This window comes from Macaca thibetana, chromosome 15 (genome assembly GCF_024542745.1).
Source record: "Macaca thibetana thibetana isolate TM-01 chromosome 15, ASM2454274v1, whole genome shotgun sequence".
Taxonomy (NCBI): Eukaryota; Metazoa; Chordata; class Mammalia; order Primates; family Cercopithecidae; genus Macaca; species Macaca thibetana.
Genome location: NC_065592.1, coordinates 96,081,696 through 96,103,750, shown reverse-complemented (window position 1 = coordinate 96,103,750; position 22,055 = coordinate 96,081,696). Strand labels below are relative to the sequence as shown.

Genomic DNA, 22,055 nt, shown 5'->3' with positions numbered 1-22,055 from the left:
ACGTCCTCATGTCAGTGCTGCTGGGCCACTGACCATGTTTTGAGGAGTGAGACTCTAAAGAGGGTGTTTTCCAAGATTCTGACCGTTGTCTTCTTCTTTTATCTCACAGCAATATCACCGCTAGGCTGATTATTAATGAGTCTATTTTCTAGTTCGGTCCTCTTTCTCATACTACAAAACCTTTATTTCTAACATATTAGTGTCCATGGCTCTCTGGCTGTCTTGACAACCCTTTGAATTCTTAAAATGTCCAAATCTAAACTGATCTTCTCTCAAGAAGTAGCTCCTCCTTTCCTTTGCTTGTAATTGTCTCTTTTCAATCTTGCAATTATCTACAAACTCAAAACCTCCACTTTCTTTGATTTCTCTCTTCCCACCCACAATTAATCAATCAGTTGCCAAATTCTATAGATTCTGCATGCGCATCATCTCTCAACCATGCTCTTTTAAATTCCCCTGGCTGTCCCTTTAGGTCAGACTCATCATTACCTTTTACCTGGCCTACAGTAGAACTGTCAGTTTTTCCACCTCTAATTTCTGCTTCCCCTCACAGATAAATCAATATTGCAAAGAAAAAAAACCTCCTTTTCTTCCCCCAAACTTCTAAACCATGAAAACTCAAAATGCTGAATTAAATACAAATTCATCCATTTGGTATCTTAGGCCCCATACTCCTTTGTCTCTGCCACTTCTCAACATACCCTGGAGTCTTTGCTCTTTCCCCAACACAACTTTCACTGATTCGCCTTCGTATATATACTCATGCTATCCCTTCTTGCTGTAAAACTCTGTCTCCTTCAAGGTCAATCCCAAATGCCTACTCCTTCATGCTGCCTTTCTTTCTTTATCCCCAAGACAGATATACACGGTTCTTTGATTCCCAGCAGCACTCTACCACTTTTCACATGGAACCTATCATGGTTTGTCTTTTATTGTCTATTTTATCTTTGTTTTATTCCTTAGTTATTTGAAGGCAAAGATATCTTCAACTCCCCTCTGTAACTCTGCAGCATCTTACCTGTGGGGCGTCTACTATTAGTTGAATCAGGGGGATTTATGGAGATAATGTGATGCGCTGGTAAGCTCACAGAATTGGAAGCCAGTACGGCTGGGTGCCGGCTCTCCCGTTTATTAGCTGTGAGGCTTTGGCTAAGTCACTTAACTTCGCCCGTAGACCACTACTACCTGATGGAGATAACGTTAAAGCGCCCTGCAACTCTACAGGGAACGGAGAAATGTTAGTTATTTTCCTTACAGAGACTGATGCAGTCTTGCTACTGGAATCTTGACTTGTAGGACCATCCCTACTTCACTGCCTGGAGGTCGAACCCCACGTTGCAGGGAACCCGGGCTACCAGGTCCCACCGCCCTTTTCCACTCCAGGGCCCTCTAACTGCTCTCCGAGACGCAGGTGATCTTGCCTTGCTGCGGGGGAGTGGCCTGGAGTCTCATTCCCTCGGGAAGCCTCCCTCCTTCCACCCGCTCGAGAGCCCTTCTCTTCCCTGTGACCCCGAAGACCGTGGTGCCGCCGCCTACGTGAGGCGTTTGGACCCTGCCCGGCCCCCGTAGCTCCCCTTCTCCAGCAGGTGGTTCTGGTCGTCTCCCCCAACTCGGGCGCGCACGTCACTGGCGAACCTCTAACCAGCGCCAGCGCCGCCACCAACCGCGAAAATAAACAAACCCCCGCGCACGGCGGACGCGCCAGGCCCCGCCCCCGCCCCCGCCCCCGCCCCCGCCCCGAGGCTCTCACGCCGCCCCCTCCGCCCGGGCTTCCCTCCACCCTCCGCCCGCCCGCCTGCTCGCAGCCGCGCTCTCCCCGCCCCTCACCGCAGCCTGCAGCCGCGCTCACCGCCGCGGTCCGCCCCGGCGCCCCGGGACCCGTTAGTGCCCAGCCCGCGGGCCGACCGCGACCCCAGCCCGGCGCGAGCCTGCCCCCAGCCCTGCCGACACTTGACCCAGACCAGTCTCAACGCCCAGTGTGGCCGCCCGGGGAGCCGCGGGAGAGGCGGCGGCGGGGGGAGGAGGGAGAGGAGGGCCGAGCCGGCGGCCCGGGAGGCCCGGTGAGTACGCGGAGGCGGGCCCGCCTCGCGGGGGTCCGCTCGGCGCCCCGGAGGCGTAGGCAGCGGCTCGACAGCGCTCCCCTCGGCGCCCCGGGGCTCGGGTGGCGGGGACTCGGCCTGAGGCGACGGGCCCCACTGGCCGGAGCCGCTGGGCAGAGGGCACGGGAGGGCCGCTCCGCGGAAAGGGCCGCGGCCCGACGCTGGGCGCAAGGCTCCGGGCGGCGGAGAGGGACTCGCAGCAGACTCCCAGGCCGGCGGCCGCTGAGCCTCCTGAGACCCCGCGGGGGCCGCTCGAGTGACAGGTGCCACCGTCCCCTCCCCGCCGCTGGCGCCCGCGCTCCCTCCCGGGGAGCTGGGCGCTCGGAAATTTCTGGAGCAACGACCTGACTCGTTTTCTCCCTTTCAGGTTTTGAAGCCGCTTCTCTGCCCGAGTTAGGTTTCGCCCAGCGCAATTTCTTTCTCTATGTACTTTGCGAATAAGTTTCGGAGCATCGGTTAACAGCCTATGGGTGAAATTTGGCTTTCATTCATGAATGAGGTATAGTGAATTACTTTTTGAATATAGTGCTCCTCCTCCTCCCCCGCCAGCTATTGAAAACTAAACGAACTTGATTTATTTTCTTCTGTTATTGTTTGGAACAGCCTTTCCGAATTTTTGTCAGATCTCGAGCATTAGGGTGCTTCATAAATATTGAACAGTAATGACAAAAATAGTTTATCAAATTGTCTGATTGCCTTTTCTCTTCATCCTCTTTTTCAGTCTTTCACCAGATTTTTCAGAGTTGATGCTAATGCTTTAATTGGAAGGACTAATGAAAGATCATCTGTCTTATACTAAAAAGCCAGAGACACTTGTCTTCACCATTTAACATTGTCTGTTGTGTAGTAAATGTGCCTGGGATTGTAACTGGAATCATTTAATAAATGTGACTTGTAGTTATAAAAATATTTGAGAAGCTTTTTGGCTAATTAAAATATTAAAAATCTTCATAGAAATCTAGATTTCTTTTCTCAACAGATTTATAACACTACAGTAGCTTCAATTCTGGAGTAAGAGCAAAATCCAGAAGCTGACCAAAAGAACATTGTGGGCAAATGAAAATACATGTACTTTACTCGTGGGAGAATCCCTCAGGTCCTCACTCAGTATCTGCTTGTATTTTTTAACTTTCTTGGCGTGCAGACAGTGGGAACTGCAGATTGGAGAGGGATGGCAGTACTTAACTATGAGGAAAAAATGGAGTTTGGGGCATACCCATTGGGTTTACTTTATTTACAGTGTGTTTGGAGCAGAGTTTTAGTATGCACTTCACATTTGCTGATTGTGAACCCTTTTTTTTCCTCCCTGAGGCGGAGTTTTGTTCTTGTTGCCCAGGCTGGAGTGCAATGGCGCTATCTCGGCTCACAGCACCTTCTGCCTTCCAGGTTCAAGCAACTCTCCTGCCTCAGCCTCCTGAGTAGCTGGGATTACAGACGCCCGGCTAAGTGTGTGTGTGTGTGTGTGTGTAGTAGAGACAGGATTTCGCCTTGCTGGCCAGGCTGGTCTCGAACTCCTGACCTCGTGATCCGCCCACCTGGGCCTCCCAAAGTGCTGGGATTACAAGTGTGAGCCACCACACCCGGCCTGTGAACCCTAATTTTTAAGAAGCCAAAGTGAAAGATACTGTCTGGTTATTTGAAGAACAGAACATGAAATAACACAATTTTTTATTTCACCAGGTGTTAAATCAGTGATACTTGGTGCCATTTCATATTACGCTCAGTTAATTTAGATCTAAGTTATACCATTTCATATTACGCTCAGTTAATTTAGATCTAAGTTATGTTTCAGTGAGGCCACACTAATTGGCATCTACATTGATACCTTTTTGGTCAGGCTAATTGGTAGTGTTAATATAAGATGGCTATCATTCATCTTATAAAAAGTGATATATTTTGTGGTTCTTAAGGAGTTTATATATATATAATGTGTGTGTGTGTGTGTGTGTGTGTGTGTGTGTGCTGAAGTTCCCTAATTGTGGTCTTCTGGACTGAGATATGGCTGCTGCTGTCTGTCTTGATTCTAGTGAGGTCATAGTGGAGAGGGATAAGGTCATAATGGCAGTGTGCCTCCAAACCTTGATAGAGGCCAAGACTACCAGCTACTTAGGAATTCTTCTGCTTAGGTCAGCGTGGTGGTGCATGCCTGTAATCCCAGCACTATGGAAGGCCGAGGCTGGAGGATTACTTGAGTTCGAGATCAGCCTGGGCAACATAGTGAGACCCAATGTATACGGAAAGAGAAAAAAAAAAAAAGAAATTCTCTTGCTTGTAGCTTAGGCTATTCATTTTTAGAAGCAGTTTACTTAAGCAACCAATGCATCCTAATTCTTTTAAATTAACACTTTTGTTTTTTGTTTTTTTGAGACAGTCTGTCGCTCTGTTGCCAGGCTGGAGTACAGTGGCGCAATCTCAGCTCACTGCAACCTCTGCCTCCCAGGTTCAAGCGATTCTTCCTGCCTCAGCCTCCCAAGTAGCTCGGACTACAGGCACGCACCACCACGCCCAGCTAGTTTTTGTATTTTTAGTAGAGATGGGGTTTCATGTGCATTGGCCAGGATGGTCTCGATCTCTTGACCTCGTGATCCACCCACCTTGGCCTCCCAAAGTGCTGGGATTACACGCGTGAGCCACCAAGCCCAGCTGGCTTAAATCAACACTTTAAAACCAGATATGCTTCCTAGACAAAATTGGTTGTGGTGATTAGTTAGAATGGCACTTACCATAATGAAACAACTTTGAACTGCTAATAATTGCTCATGCACATTTGCATTATGGGACTTGAGGATTGTCTATTGTGTACTTCATGTTTTTCTTTTTCTACTTGTAGGGCACATCTTTCACTGCATAGATAGCTGTGTACTTGAAGAATGTAAACATGAAGAAAACACTAAGTTCATAAATGTGTCTTCTGTGTGTCAGGTCCTGTGGTGTTTGTAAGGGATAGAAACTCTTTGTCTTTCAGGATCTTGAAACCAGGATCTTAGGGACTAGGCACAACAATAAAGAGATAATTTTTTGGAGTCCATTCAATAATAGTAAGTTTAAAATATGGAAATATTACAGAGGCGGAATGTTTGACTTCTAGAACAGGTCAGAGAACGCTTCATAGATATGCTAGCACCTGAGCATGATTTTGAGGAATAAATGGAAGTTTTTCGTTTAAGAGATAGATGGCATCGTAGACAAAAGAGAACAGCATAGTTAAAGATATGAACAAGTAAACTAATTGTGTGTTCAAGAAATTTCAAGTTGTTTTTTCTTGGAGTACATGCAAAATCTGAAGAAAGAGGGTTGCCGTAGAAAGCGCTAACATGCTGTTACATTTAATAAGTCAAATAATTGGCTTTTTGGGTATGAAGTATTTGTAAAATAGAGACTTTGTTATACTTTTGACATTGCTGTCATCTTTTTTTTTTTTTTTCTTTTTTGACAAAGGGTCTCAGGTTGTCACCCAAGCTGTAGTGCAGTGGCACAATCACTGCTCACTACAGCCTCGACCCCTAGGCTCAGGTGATCCTCCCACCTTAGCCTCCCAAGTACCTGGGACCACAGTCATGCACTGCTATGCCTGCTAACTAGCAGTATATCTCCTTCTGTATATCTCCTTCTGTAGAGAAGCATATCTCCTTCTGTAGAGAAGGAGTTTTGCTATGTTTCCCTGACTGATCTTGAACTCCTGGGCTCAAGCAGTCTGCCCACCTCAGCCCTTCTAGAGTACCAAGATTACAGGCATGAACCACCACGCCTGGCCTGCTGCCATCTTAAGTATAAATTAATAGTTTTTAGTAGTGGTAGTCTTTACATTGTGGAAGATAGAATATATATTTATAAATGGTGAACTGCCTGCATATTGAGAATGTGTGTTTATTTCACATTTTGCCCTGAAGCGTTTCTGTTTTTAAAATTATCTTGTAAATTTATTTTGTCTTCCTTCAACTATACATTATCCTTGAAATTAGTTTTATCATTTATTTTATGAGATAGGGTTTTGCTATGTTGCCTGGGCTGTCCCAAACTCCTGAACTTAAGTGATCTCCTGCCTCAGTCTCCCAAGTTGCTGAAATTACAGGTGTGCACCACTGAGCCGAGATATCCCTGAAATTGTTTTTAAAAGGAGCTCCAAGGGAAGAGGGGAAATATATAAATAAAATAATCATTAGAGTTCTGCACCAAAAACCTGATTTGTGTAGTATTTTAATAATATGCAAATGTTTAATATACAGTATTAGCCACCATATTCATAGACTAATGTATGTAACTTAATTGGCAGTCCAGTGTATTTTCATTTGCATTGTATGCCTTAATTATTATGTGTATATAAATGACTGAGCATAGAAGCGTCTAACTTTTAAAGACCAAATGTATTTGAAGAAGTATAGAGAGGGAGGGAGAAGAGCTGTGTTTGAATCTGTTTATTCTAACATCTCTTAGATGTGGCTGTATGTGGAGATGCAGAAGTTTAGGACACAAGACTGAAGGAATACTAATGTTACCTAGCCATGACCTGAAATACAGTATCTTTTAAAAGCCTAATGTTTTCATAGTCTCCCTATTTATTTCTTTCTCATCAAGGTTAAAAAAAAAGTTACAGAGGAATTCCTGGATTGCATAACATGACTATCTTTTTGAAAATTCTGAAAAATTAGTTAATGAGAGTAATGTTCTCTTAAAAGTATGCAACGTATTAGTCTTCGATAGTTGCTCTCTGTCATTTGACTTCTGCATCACTGATATGAATGGCCAAAGGCGTCTCATTGTCAATTCTGACCTGTAGTTGCCCTTTCTAAATTTTGACACAGGGAAAAAAAATCAATATTGTATTGATTACATTATGCTTAACTTTTTCAACTTGTGTATAGATAACCATTTGTTCTTTCTGGGTTTTTTTTTTTTTTTTTTTTTTGGAAGTAATACGATCATTGTAGAGCTGGGCATGGTGGCTCATTCCTGTAATCCCAGCACTTTGGGAAGCTGAGGTAGGGGGATTGCTTGAGCCTAGGAGTTCAAGACCAGTCTGGGCAACATGGCAAAACCCTGACTCTGCAAAAAATTAGCCAGGCATGGTGTCACATGCTTGTAGTCTCAGCTACTCGGGAGGCAGAGGTGGGAGAATCACCTGAGACCAGGAAGTCGAGGCTGCAGTGAGCCATGATCACACCACTGTTCCAGCCTTGGTGTGGGAGTAAGACCCTGTCTCAGTTAAAAAAAAATATATATATATATATATGTGTGTGTGTGTGTGTGTGTGTGTGTGTGTGTGTATGTGTGTGTATATATATAGTCATTATAGAACATTTGGGGAAATAGTAAAAACTATAGAAAGGAAAATTAGTGAGTAACCCCTGTATTTCTTCTTTTTGGTATGTGTATAAATAATAGACATATTTAGAAATTGGGGATTATTTTCATATTAAGTTTTAGTCCCTTCTTTCATTTAAAATTACATTTCCTTCTCTTCCACTTCTGAAGTACTGCTCAGCGTACCTTTTGACATAGTATGTAGATTTCTGTCAAGGCTGTTGAGGTAGATGATGTGTTGATACGTTGGCTATTTTTTTTTTAAGTATAACATAGCACAGATGATTGAGCCCTTCCAGTTGTTTCATCTCCTATCCCCTTAGCTGCAGATTAAGTAGTATTATTTTTTGTCTTTAATATTTACTGTTAGGTAAAGTATAATATAATGGCAAGTGGCTGCCACTATCTTACTCTTTTTTTTGCACCTTACCCTGATCAAACAAGGGATCATTAAAGGAGCATTTCCCCCTTTCCATTTTACCCTTTCGGAAGTTAAGACATGTTAACACGTAAGTTGCTGATGTGACGTAGCATAGGTAGCTGCTTTACCAGAAAAATAATTTTGTCTTTTGAGTGTTTGTCATTGGTTTTTTTCTTGATTAACAGTATTTGTCATAATACTTTCTTTTTGCTTTGTCTTTCTTTTGTTACTTTTCATTCATTCAAGAAACATTTAGTATCTATTATATGCCCACTATTTAAGATATAGTCTCAAATGTGACTCTTGGGTTTCTGGTAGATAGGTGTTTTCCTTCTGTAGTATGTTATGTGTAATCTTTAGGTCTTTAACTCTTTTCACTGGCTGACCACTCACCTACTACTCAATGCCTAAAAACATTTTTCTTTCATTTCAAAGATTAAAGCCTTAGCTTGTATAGGGGTCACATGTTGTTTAAGTTTCAAAACACTTTGCAGTGGAGTCAGGCATGCTTAGTCAAATTTTTAAATAGTTTGTACCAATTCTCCTATGTCTCATAGTGTCTCATGGCACATTTCAGTCTAATAATAATAGTAACACCTGTAAATGCATATATAGTCATGTGCTGCATTAACTATGTTTTGTTTTGGTCAATGATGGACATACAAAGCAGTATTTTTATTGTACTTTTTCTTTAGATACACAAATACTTACCATTGTGTTACAGTTGCCTCTGATACAGTCACATGCTATACAGATTTGTAGCTTAGGAGCAATAGGCCATACCATCTAGCCTAGGTGGATAGTAGGCTGTACCAGTTAGGTTTGTGTAAGTACACTGTGTGATACTCACACGGTGATGAAATCACCTAATGATGCATTTCTCACAACGTATCCCCATCATTAAGTGATGCATGACTATATTGAGTGCTTCTGGCTACTGTTCTAAGTACTTTACATATATTAACTTCTTCAGTCTTTACAACAACTCAGAGAGATCAAGTAGGTTGCTCAAGGACTTACAGTAAGTAGCAGGTTGGGTGTGATGGGCATTCTGGCTCCAGGTCAGTGGTCTTGTGCTGGTGCTCCCTGCCATTTGCTTTTTGCATTACTGACACAAAGAACCAGAGGCATCTCATTCTCCCAAAACTGGAAAGAGATTTAAAGGTGTCTGTATTGAACTAGATGGAAAAAAATGTGAAAAACGTTTTTGTTATAGTATATGATTAGGATAAGTAAAACAATATAAATTAATAGGAAAGATACTAAATGTTGAATTTCTATAAAACTTCAGACTCTTTTCAGGGTTTCTAATGAGATAATTGTACTTGCTTCTGTGAACATTAACTTTTCATTTTTAAAATCAGTTTATCCACCAATGAAAATATTCAGTTCCTGATCTAGACTTTTAAATAATGATTTCTTAGGATTGAGTGTCCATTAAAACTTCATTTGTATGAGGAGGTAATAAAAACAAGCAATTTTTATCTAAGCATTCAGTAATTTGCAACAATTGGAATTATTTTTAAATGATCTAACAGCTCTTTTCATCAAAAATGTAATAGAAAATTTCTTGTGATAAATATGAAAGGATTTGGGGCAGTTGCGGTGGCTCATGTCTCATGTCCCAGCACTTTGTGAGGCCAAGGCAGTAGGATCACTTGAGCCCAGGAGTTTGAGACCAGCTTAGGCAACATAGGAAGATCCCCATCTCTATAAAAAGTAGAAAAAATTAGCCAGGCATGGTGGCACACACCTGTAGTCCTAGCTACTCAGGAGGCTGATGTGGGAGAATCATTTCAGCCCAGGAAGTCAAGGCTGCAGTGAGCCATAATCAGGCTGCTGCACTCCAGCCTGGGTGACAGAGCGAGACCCTGTCTCAAAAATAAACAAATGAATAAATCAGTGAATGACAGGATTTCAGATTCAATTGGACTTTCTAATTTCAAGTGTTTAAAAGTAATGACAAAGTTCTAGGTGACAGAAAGCATATGCATTGTTTGAGCAGTCACCTTGCAGCTAGATTTGATGTTGCTGAAAATGGATGTCACTGGCAAATGTGGAAAAATATAATCAATACAGAGATTTAAGGCTGTTGCTTTAAGGAAACCTTGCTCCCTAGATTTTGGGCTCCCCCGTTCTTGACTTCCTGCTTATTCTACTGCGTGCCTTGCTGTTGAGGCACCTTGAACATAATCTTCCAACAGTTTTACAAGCCTGTCTATAATAATGGGTAACAGTGCATTCTGCAGTTGTCTGATGAGGTAGATTACTAGGACTTGGAGCACTTCCCTTTTCATAGTTGACATAACTCCAGAGTGGCATGTGCAGGAGCTACCCACTGAGGAGCACCGGATGAGGTTGCTTGTATCTGGAAGTGACTGGAACAGAGGCTCTTACTTTTTCAGGGGTTTCTGGCTGCCCCAAGGCCTAAGGGAAACTGTCTAAGGATACCCTGGTAAGGTAGCTCTGTCTTATGCTACAGAAATAAAATTTCTATGAGCCTTGGAGAGATGTTTCAGAATAGAAATTTATGAACATTTAATGCATGTAAATAATCCATATATGAAATTCACAGTTTTCATATCAGTCCTAGAATGGAAAGAGATTTCTTTGTGTAAGTTATAAGTCATGATAAGGCTTCAATAAGCAATCTGAAAATCTCAGCAGCTGAAAGCAGCAAAGTTGCTTTCTTGCTGAAGCTGTATGTCCATCACAGGTTAGTGAGGGGGCTTTGTTCACTGTGGTTGCAGACTTTATTAGATCTGGCTGATAGAGATTCCATCTCAGTATATGCTTCTGCAATCACAGAGGCAAGGAAAAGAGGACACGTTGAACCACACACTGACTTGTAAAGCTTTTTAAAGTTTATATTTCACTGGCCATAGTAAGTTACCTAGTTATGCCTGCCTTCAACAGAGAAGTGATGTATAGTGTAATTCCCCTTCAGGGAGGGACAGTGAATATTTGTGAACAGTAATACAGCTGCCACTTCCAATTAATAGCCCCAACATTTAAAATTGAATATAATGATAGTTGAACAATTATATAGGATTATTGTACCTTGAGTGCTCAAGAAAGTAACATTTATATAGGATTGTTACTATTTTTTTGAGAGAGAGTCTGACTCCGTTGCTCAGGCTGTAGTCAGTGGTGCAATCTCAGTTCACTGCAACCTCCACCTCCTGGGTTCAAGAGATTCTCATGCCTCAGCCTCTGGAATAGCTGGGATTACAGGTGCGCATCACCATGCCCAGCTAATTTTTTGTATTTTTAGTAGAGACAGGGTCTCACTATGTTGCCCAGGCTGGTCTCAAACTCCTGGCCTCCAGTGACCTACCCACCTCAGCCTCCCAGAGTGCTGGGATTACAGGTGTGAGCCACTGCACCCGGCCTATAGGATTATTTTAATAAAATATGTTGAGGTTGAAGCAGAATTCATCTTTTCCATAATATTTCTGGAATTTCTTTTCCATTTTGAAACATTTTCTCCTTTGTCATAACTTATGAAACTTTCATTCCCATGCTTGCAGGAAAGATTGGAAGCAAAAATCTGTCACAATTTATCATGTGGTATCATCTCTGTACATTGTCATATTTTGTCTTGATTTGCATATTTCTAGACACAGAAGCAATTTGTCTTAACATGATATTGTAATAAAAATGCTATAATTGGCCGGGTGCGGTGGCTCAAGCCTGTAATCCCAGCACTTTGGGAGGCCGAGACGGGCGGATCACGAGGTCAGGAGATCGAGACCATCCTGGCTAACATGGTGAAACCCCGTCTCTACTAAAAATACAAGAAAATTAGCCGGGCGAGGTGGCGGGTGCCTGTAGTCCCAGCTACTCGGGAGGCTGAGGCAGGAGAATGGCGTGAACCCGGCGGGGCGGAGCTTGCAGTGACCTGAGATCGCGCCACTGCACTCCAGCCTGGGGCACAGAGCAAGACTCCGTCTCAAAAAAAAAAAAAAAAAATGCTATAATTTAATGACAGCCAGACAGCATCTTCAGACCTCAGTTCACTGTGATTTTTCTTCGTTGTGTACCAGAAACTTGAAAGATTTCCAAATGTTTTTCTGGTTACTTAAGGTGGAAGATTGAATATGTACTTCTCACTTTTCTTCCCTCCTGAAAACATACAAACGATAGCGTGTGGTTGGCTTTCAGAATGGATCTTAATGATCCTTACTTCTTAGTATTCACCTTTACATAGCCCTTTCCCACAATGAATAGGGTGGACCTGTGTGATAATGTGATGTAGTAAGAAATATATATGTAACCAGTGGGATATTGTGGAAATGACAGCAGTTCATTCAGATATGAGCACTGTGAATCAAGACATAGGATAAAACTATAAAGAAAAGCAAAGGAGTAAGTTATACAGAAATCGGGATACTTGTTACCTCTGGCTGGTACAGTGGGGGAATGCAATTGGAGAGAAGCATAGGAGTCAGTTAACGTTTTGTTAACCTTTGTGCTGGCTACTTGGAGTGTTCATCTTAATTTTTTCAAACCGAATACTTTGTTCAGTTTCTGTGTACCTGAAACATTTCAAAATACAAATTTCTGAGTTGCCGTTCTGTTAAGACAGTCTGTGTCTTTTTTAATTGGAAGAGTACTTAGTCTTCTGGTTGTTACGGGGCTTCTTAATTTGGACTTTCAGATTAAGGTTCAGCAAATCTAGGTCCAAGTGGAGACTCAGCCACTAACTTCCAGAAAGAACTAAGGGAAGTCACATAACCAACTTAAACTCCACTTACCTTAGCTGTATAACTAAAGGATTTGGATTAGGAGCTACTGGGGGACTTTTAAGATCCCTTCTAAGTCTAAACGATTGTGGAAAAGCTGACAGCACATGACATGAAGCTACACTCACCTATGCTTGCATGGAAGCTAGTGAACTAAAACATAATGCAGAAGGCATTTTGAAAAGTTTCCTTTGGTTGAGAGAATTTAAGCTCTTTATTTTTGCTATCAGTTCTAAATCACAGTCTCCGGAATCAAACTTATGGTAGTATTTTATATATGATAAAAATGGTATTCTGTCTTTATTCCTTTTTTTCTTTTATTGGAAGTTGGGAGTTAACATGTAGTTGGACTAAAGATCTTTTTTTGTGTATAATGAAACAATGATACTCTTTTCCACTGTAAACCATATTGATTTAGAATGTTCTTTATAAATATGTATATATTACAGAATTATTGAGAGAGGAAAACCATGCATTTTTAAAGTATACATGGAAAAATGAGCACATTATATCTGTGAAATCTTATGTCATTTTTCTATTGTAAAATGTTACATTGCTTGCTTAAATATAAAAGTATGTTACTGCTAATAGTGCTGTGAGTATTAATCCAAATTTACTAAAGCCAGTGTCAGAAGAAATTTACTTTATATACATATGGTTGTTTTAGCATCTACAACAGATTTTACTGAGTGTTTGTTTATCCATCTGCCTATTCTTCTCCCTCCCCACAGAAATTGTTCTTGACAGAAGTATTTTAAAAGAAAAATCTTTACAATGGCCTCAGCAGTACTTAGTTCTGTTCCCACTACCGCTTCTCGTTTTGCCCTGTTACAAGTGGATAGTGGCAGTGGTTCTGATTCAGAACCTGGAAAAGGTAAAGGTCGAAATACTGGAAAGTCTCAAACTTTAGGAAGCAAGTCAACTACAAATGAGAAAAAAAGAGAGAAAAGAAGAAAAAAGAAGGAACAGCAACAGAGTGAAGCAAATGAGGTAACACTTAAAATTATTTGTGTTGTCTGCTTTCCCAATAGACGATAATCATCCTGAGAACAGATACTAGCTTGTTCACCTATGTATTCATAGTACCTGTTACACAGGTATTCTGTAAATATTACTTCAATGAATGGATGTGAATTTGTGTATATTTAAAATAAAATGTAATGATCTTTTTTTTTTTTTTTTTTGAGACAAGCTCTCACTCTGTCACCTAGGCTGGAGTGCAGTGGGATGATCACACTTCACTGTAGCCTCAACCTCCTAGGCTCAAGGTGTCCTCACACCTTAGCCTCCTGAGTAGCCGGGACCACAGGCACACACTGCCATGCCTGGCTAATTTTTGCATTTTTTGTAGAGATGGAGTTTTGCCATGTTGCATAGGCTGGTCTTAAACTCCTGGGCTCAAGCAGTCTGCTTGCCTCAGCCTCCCAAAGGGCTGGGATTACAGGCGTGAGCCACCACACCCTGCCTGAACATTTTTAAAATACATTTTTTTCTGACTGTGGAAGTTTGTGTGTTCATTGCATAAAGTTTAGGAAAGTCTTAAAAGGAAGCAAAGGTCACTTACAGATATGACCAGAAATATAACCAATAAATATTTTGGTATGTGTTTTCTGTACACATATATACATGTATATGAATATATACATGTATATATATATCTGTGTTATACTTAAATGAAGATGGGATTATTTAATAGACTTTCATAACTGGCTTTTAAAAAATATTAGCCACGAGCGGTTTTCCGTATTAGTAAATACAGATCTCTGTTATTTTAAATGAATCCACAGTTTACAATATTTAATTATGTGGTTATTTCATACTTTATTTAATTGAACTCATGATAAGCATTTGGGTTGTTTCCTGTTTTCTACTGTTATAGGCAAAAATCATATGACTAGTTGTTTTTGTTTTTTTGAGACGGGGTCTCATTGTTGTTACCCAGATTGGAATGCAGTGGTGCGATCTCGGCTCACACAACCTCTGCCTCCCAGGCTCAAGTGATCCTCCCACCTCAGCCTCCCAAGCAACTGGGACCACAGGCACACGCCACTACACCAGGCTAATTTTTTGTATTTTTGGTAGAGACACGGTTCATCATGTTGCTCAGGTGATCCACCCACCTTGGCCTCCCAAAGTGCTGGGATTATAGGTGTGAGCTACCGTGCCGGCCTCTCTCTGTTGCCCAGACTGGAGTTCAGTGGCATATAGCTCACTGTAACCTCCAACTCCTGGGTTCAAGCAGTCCTCTTGCCTCAGCCTCCCAAGTAGCTAGGCTAATTTTTTTTTTTTTTGTAGAGACAGGGTCACAGTACATTGCCCAGGCTGTTCTCAAATTCCCGGCCTCAAGCAATCCATCTGCCTCAGCTTCCCAAAGTGCTGAGATTACAGGTGTGCAACTCTCTTTCTGACCCTCTGTGACTCGCCTTGAATGTACATTTTTATGCATTCGATGGTCATTTTTTTTTTTCTGAGATGGAGTCTTGCATTGTCACCCAAGCTAGAGTACAGTGCCATGATCTCAGCTCACTGCAACCTCCACCTCCCGGGTTCAAGTGATTCTTCTGCCTCCGCCTCCCAAGTAGCTGGAACTACAGGTGCACGCCACCACACCTGGCTAATTTTTATATTTTTAGTAGTGACGGGGTTTCACAGTATTGGCCAGGCTGGTCTAGAACTCCTGACCTCATGGCCGGGCGTGGTGGCTCAAGCCTGTAATCCCAGCACTTTGGGAGGCCGAGACGGGTGGATCACGAGGTCAGGAGATCGAGACCATCCTGGCGAACACGGTGAAACCCCGTCTCTACTAAAAAATACAAAAAACTAGCCGGGCGAGATGGCGGGCGCCTGTAATCCCAGTTACTTGGGAGGCTGAGGCAGGAGAATGGCGTAAACCCCGGAGGCGCAGCTTGTAGTGAGCTGAGATCCGGCCACTGCACTCCAGCCCGGGCGACAGAGCGAGACTCCGTCTCAAAAAAAAAAAAAAAAGAACTCCTGACCTCGTGATCCACCCGCCTTGGCCTCCCAAAGTGCTGGGATTACAGGTGTGAGCCACTGCACCCGGCCCATTTCTTTTCTTCAGAGTAAAAACTGTATAGAAGGCCCTTTTTTCCTAGACATCCTTAGCATTAGTTATATGACCAACATTTAATGTGCCCATTGTTTTTAAAAGAAATGCTGAAATACAACTCTAGTATGTGTTTTGTTTTAATAGAAGGAGCAGTTGGGTATATAAGGACCTTCCTTATTATTGTTTAATGAAAGAAGTAGTAAAAGTGTTTTATTCTCATAGTAATGTCCCAAGACTTAGAAAAAAGCATTTTCACTTTATATTTTTCTATTAAATTTCCGTCTCCATTGCTTTCTAAATATTTTTTACAATGCTATCCACACAGTTACTTTAAAGGAAAGACATTTTCCTCACTAGATGATAACCTTTCAGAAGTCAGATCTTTCAGAACTTTTGATTGCCCACTATTTTCTTTTAGGAATTAAGATGATTTGGGGAAACAGAAAATAAGGCAATAATGGAGTTTATATTAGAGAATGAGAAAATGTAAAACAATGAGTGTGAAGGATCCGCCCTTTGCACTTCAGCCATTTGCAGTTCTATCAGCCTTTACTTTCTGTAAAGCAAACAGCAGCCAACCTACCAGTGCTTCATTTCCAGCAGCATCTCCTCCTGAATGTCCTTTCCAATCAGAAACCAGCTACTGGTGGTGTTTCTATCTTATTTCCTTTTATAGAACAATGTACTTGGCAAAAACCGCAATTACTTTTGCACCAACCTGGTATTATCGGTTAAAATTGTTAATCCACAATTGAAAGCCTCTTTATTAGTTTCTCAGGGCTGCCATAAAAAAATACCGCAAACTTGGTGGCTTAAAACAACAGAAATTGCCGGGCGCGGTGGCTCATGCCTGTAATCCCTGCACTTTGGGAGGCCGAGGCGGGCGGATCACGAGGTCAGGAGATCGAGACCATCCTGGCTAACACGGTGAAACCCCGTCTCTACTAAAATACAAAAAATTAGCCGGGCGCGGTGGCGGGCGCCTGTAGTCCCAGCTACTCCGGAGGCTGAGGCAGGAGAATGGCGCGAACCCGGGAGGCGGAGCTTGCAGTGAGCTGAGATGGTGCCACTGCACTCCAGCCTGGGCGACAGAGTGAAGACTCCGCCTCAAAAAAAAAAAAAAACAAAACAAAAAAAAAAAACAGAAATTTATTTTTCACAGTTCTAAAGTCTAGTAGAGTTTCAAATCCACACGTCAACAGGGCCATTCTCTCTCTGAGACTCCGTGCCTCTTCTAGCTTCTGGGTGGCAGCTGTCAATCCATGGCGTTCCTTTGGCTTGCTGTGTCATCACCCCAATCTCTACCTATGTTGTTATGTGGCATTCTCTATGTATCTGTGTCTTCACCTCTTTGTATAAGGACACCAGTCATATTGGATTAGGGCCCAACCTAATTCAGCATGACTTCATCTTAACTTGATTACATCTGTAAAGACCCAAATTCCAAATAAGGTCACATTCATGGACACTGGGGGTTAGGGCTTCAAGGTATCTTTAGGGAGGATACAATTTGTTAAAAACTTCAGATAAATTAAATTGAACAGTTCAAATGCGCAAAGACCAATTCACAATTCAGCAGCCCCCAGAACCAGAATAGGTTCAGAGCTACTCCTGGGCTGTCAGATGGTCAGGTAGTATTTATGGACAGAAAACAGAAGTGAGGTACAGAAACAGCTGGACTGGTTACAGCTCCACCTTTGCCTCATTTGAACATAGTTTGACAGTTAGCCACCTGTGATTGGCTAAAACTGGGTGATTGGTACAAAAGTAGGTTACAGTTTGTTTATATATTGTTAGGTTATAGTTCACTATGTATGGAGAAACTTTCAAGTTGAACTTAAAATATGTAAAGAGGCAGTGGGGGCCAGGCGCGGTGGCTCATACCTGTAATCCCAACACTTTAGGAGGCTGAGGTGGGAAGATTACCTGAAGTCAGGAGTTCAAAAAGTAGCTGGGCGTGGTGGCATCCAACTGTAATCCCACCTGTTTGGGAGGCTGAGGCAGGTGAATTGCTTGAACCTGGGAGGCGGAGGTTACAGTGAGTGAGATCGCACCACTGCTCTCCAACCTAGCGACAGAGCGAGACTCTGCCAAAAAAAAAAAAAAAAAAAAAAAAAAAAAGTAAGGAGGCAGCTTTATACTAAACTTTTTTTTTTTTTTTTTTTTTTTTTTTTTTTTTAAAAACTGCTCCTTGCAGAGCAGGGCTAGCTCATAGGCAGTACGCCCAGTCTGCTGGCGAAACTTAATTTAACAAATTCAGTTCATAACAGCCTCTCAGTATTTTTTTCTCTTGTTTCAACTACTTTGTCTCAGATTATTTTTATTGTTGGGAGTGGCTTGGCCCATACTGTTTTAGTTGATTATGTTACTTTGTGGACTAGGCCCTGTATTTTTTAGCACTAGCAAAGTAGTTGTCAGAGTTGTTTAGGCAATCTCTCACTATTTAAACTTTTAAATGTGTATGCTTCAGAGCTATATTGTTTTGCATTTTATTTTATTTTTATTTTTGAGACAGGGTCTTACTCCGTCACCCAGGCTGGAGTGTGGTGGCATGATCACTGCTCACTGCAGCTTCAACTACCCAGGCTCAGGTGATCCTCTCACCTCAGCCTCCTGGGTAGCTGGGACCACAGGTGCGTGTCACCACACCCGGCTAGTTTTTTTTTTGTTGTTGTATTTTTTGTAAAGACTGGGTTTTGCCACATTTCTGAGGCTGATCTCAATCTCCTGGGCTCAAGCAGTCCACCTGCTCAGCCTTCCAATGGGCTGAGATTACAGGGGTGAGCTGCTGAGCCCGGCTATGTTTTGCATTTTAAGAGCACACTTGTTTTACTGTTTTCTACTCCTATAAACTTCTCTTTAGTAAAGAAGAATGATTAAAATGGAGGTATAATAGAGTATAATACATTTTTCACTTAATCATTTCATTTCTCTACCAATATTATCTCAAATGCTGGCAAAATTAACATTCTACAAAGATTATACAAAACACAAATAATAACTTTAGTTGTGTGAGTTAGCAAAACGAGTGGAGTAGAAGTATAAAAATACCATTTTTTTAAATTAAAAAAATCATTAGTATCCCAGGATTGGTAAACTGAATTTAATATATTTTTTCTTTGTTTTATTATAGCTCAGGAATCTTGCTTTTAAGAAAATTCCCCAGAAATCCTCCCATGCTGTTTGTAATGCTCAACATGATCTTCCATTGTCAAACCCAGTACAGAAGGATTCACGAGAAGAAAATTGGCAAGAGTGGAGACAAAGAGATGAGCAGGTACAACTACGTAAATAAAATTGTTTTGTTATTCATTGAATTTATGGATTTTTCAGATGGCAGTGCCTCTGAATTCATGTCACCACTGTTCTGAGAAGCAGTTTGTATTGGATTAATTCACATTTGCTGCTTTTAATAAGGGGTTCTGTTTTTGATCTACTCAAAAACAAAATTGTTACATTTGTTGTTTATGTTAGTTTTGGCAATACAAAGCAGTTATTTTGTGGTTTTAAAAATCATCTGCCTTTTACAAATCAGGGAGAGACAGGGAAGGTAGGGGAACAGTATTAAATTATTCCAAGTAAGAAAATCACATTTGTAGGGCAGAGGTCTCTTGTTAAAAATACACAGTGACTAGGCTGGGAGTGGTGGCTCGCACCTGTAATCCCAGCAATTTGGGAGGCTGAGGCGGGTGGATCACTTGAGCCTAGGAGTTTGAGACCACCCTGGGCAACATAGCAAAACGCTTTGTCTGCAAAAAATAGAAAAATTAGCTGGTCAGGGAGGCGCACACTTGTGATCCCAGCTACTCAGGTGGCTGAGGTGGGAAGATCACCAGAGCTCAGGAGGTGGAGGCTGCAGTGAGCCGTGATTTTGTCACTGCACTCCAGCCTAGGCAGCAGAATGAGACCCTGTCTCAAAACAAAAAACAAAACAAATAATAGTGACAGTTTTGCTTAAAAAAGAAAGCTTTTGGGAAACTTTACCGTTGTTTCTTTAACCTGTTTACATGATACTTTGTTCTTCTATGTCTCTATTAAATGTCATTAAAAACCAAATAAAATAGATAACTCATTAAGACCAATACATATCTTTTTTTGTGTGTGGAGTCTAGGAAAATAACATACTAAGCGTGGAATGTACTCTAGGAGATGCTGTATGTATATAGTAAGTGATGAGTTATTTATTTGCCTGTCAGACTATCATTTGATACATTCAGAATGAGTATCGTTCTAGCAGATATTAGGTCTAGTAGAGTGGCTATTTCTGTCATTCTTGGGTTATCAGTTTTAAAATAAATAGACTATACTAAGTTATTCTCTTAACACAAACTATGCTAATTATAACATTTTTCTTTAGGATTTTGCAGTGCCTCAGGCTCATCATTATGAGCATCAGTTATTACTGTAGAGCCATGCAGTAGTGCTGTTCAAATGGCAGTTCCAGGCACTGGTATACTGGATAAATCATCTTGTACTGTTTCTAGGGGTTGATTCTTTTTTTCCTTATAAAATATTCATTATAACCGATTCTTGTTTACAAAGATAAATGTTTTAATGATCTACTTGTTTAGCCAGTAATAGAATTTGCCAGTGTCTTCATTGGAGAGAATTTCTCCCAGTGGTCTAAAGTGCACTGGAGAACTAATGGAGGAAAACTACTCAAATTTGCACCAAAATAAATTCCATGCAACATGAGAACTTGATCACAGATATCTGATTGCCTTTTCTTCTGCTCCTACTGATTGCTGCTGAAATGAGCAGGTAATGATGAAAAGGAAATAGTCTAACTTGGCCCTGATCCTATATAAGGATGCCATTGAAGGCCCAGGAACTTTGATGAATTTCTGCTGAGTATACTACTGATGGATCACTTAGGAAGACTTAGAACCTTATGTGGGAGCCTCACTTGGAAGAAAATAATGTGTGGAAGTAGAGTAGATCTTGGGATAATTATGCTGAGAGGTGAGGAAGAGATAAGGGCAAGCCTTGCAACTCATGGACAATATACTGTTTGGAATCTATTTTATTATTACTAATAAATTAATAATAGATTTCAAAAGTAGCTACATTTAGAGGGATCAGGCAATGACTATATACTAGGCAGAAAGCATACAGTATGGTGGGTGTTCTTCCTGACACAGTATGAGAAATTTCTGGGATGGAGGGCTGAGCCAGACAGAAAGCTGGACATGGAAAACTTAGCTGTTATTTGGCTGCTTATGTCAAACACAAAATAGAAATTATGCTAGGAACAAAGTTTCCTAATCCTAAATCACCATATTGATAATGCAAATTTACATCAACTAAGTCTCAGCATACAATCTGAGAGCTAGAATTAAACACCCAACCAGATGGACAGTAGGAAAGCACCCAGTTCGCCTATTTATGAGCAAACACTAGATCTCAGTTGATCTCATGTCAATGGAAGAAAAGTTTCTGCCACATGAAGGAAAAGAACATTGTACTTAGTGTCTGGAGTGAAAGCACACCTTGAAAAAGATTTGCTGCAGGAAACGGAAGTCAATTTTAGATAGCACCTGTGTTTTGCTTTAATAAAAATCAAGAGGCTAGAACATTTTATAAAAGTCAAGGGGATAGTAATGTTATATAACAAGGTAAGATAAAATAATGGACTAAAATGAAAAAGTGACTGAGAGAAATTAAAAGGGAAATGGGTGATTAAAACTGAGACAGGACCGGGCACAGTGGCTCACACCTGTAATCCCAGCACTTTGGGAGGGAGGCCTAGGTGGGTGGATCACCTGAGGTCAGGAGTTCGAGACCAGCTTGACCAACATGGAGAAGCCCTGTCTGTACTAAAAATACAAAATTAACCAGGTGTGGTGCTGCATGCCTGTAATTCCAGCTACTTGGGGGAGACTGAGGCAGGAGACTATCTTGAACCCGGGAGGTGGAGGTTGTGGTGAGCCAAGATCATGCCATTGCACTCCAGCCTGGGCAACAAGAGTGAAACTCCGTCTCAAACAAAACAAAACAAAAGTGATATGGGTGAATTTTAAAATTTAGCAAAATAAACTCATAGCAGATTAAAAACTTAATTAGAAGGACCAGAGTATCTACAAAGCTGAGCCAATTGTGTGAAGGAAAATTGGAGATAAGTTTTTCTGATAAAATTGACATGATAGATTGGAACACTGAATTTAAATCCAACAGAGGCATAATTAATGTCCCTGAAACAAATAGAACAGAGGCAAGTATTAAAGATTATGTTGATAGGCCGAGTGCAGTGGCTCATTCCTATAATCCCAGCACTTTGGGAGGTTGAGGCAGGAATATTGCTTGAGGCCAGGAGTTTGAGACTGGCCTGGGCAACATAGTGAGACCCCAGCTCTACAAAAAAGAAAAAAGATTATTTTGATAAAAATTTCCCTAAGCTTCAGACTTGAATCTAAGCTTGAAAA

The 22,055-nt window shown here is 41.4% G+C and overlaps 1 protein-coding gene across 3 annotated transcripts in view; it reads left to right on the top strand.

The window, feature by feature from the left end:
- Window positions 1–1,738: 1,738 nt before the first annotated feature.
- The window catches only part of GKAP1 (G kinase anchoring protein 1), an 81,718-nt gene continuing 61,401 nt past the window's right edge, over window positions 1,739–22,055 (top strand). For 2 of the 3 annotated variants that reach the window (XM_050761673.1, XM_050761672.1), the window contains exons 1-4: window positions 1,786–2,060; window positions 2,467–2,598; window positions 13,298–13,556; window positions 18,767–18,910. In XM_050761673.1, coding sequence (XP_050617630.1) covers window positions 13,341–13,556; window positions 18,767–18,910 — 360 coding nt within the window. In that variant the 5' untranslated portion in view covers window positions 1,786–2,060; window positions 2,467–2,598; window positions 13,298–13,340. Of the gene's footprint in view, window positions 2,061–2,466; window positions 2,599–13,297; window positions 13,557–18,766; window positions 18,911–22,055 lie in introns of all 3 variants that reach the window. The other variant, XM_050761671.1, reaches the window with a different exon arrangement.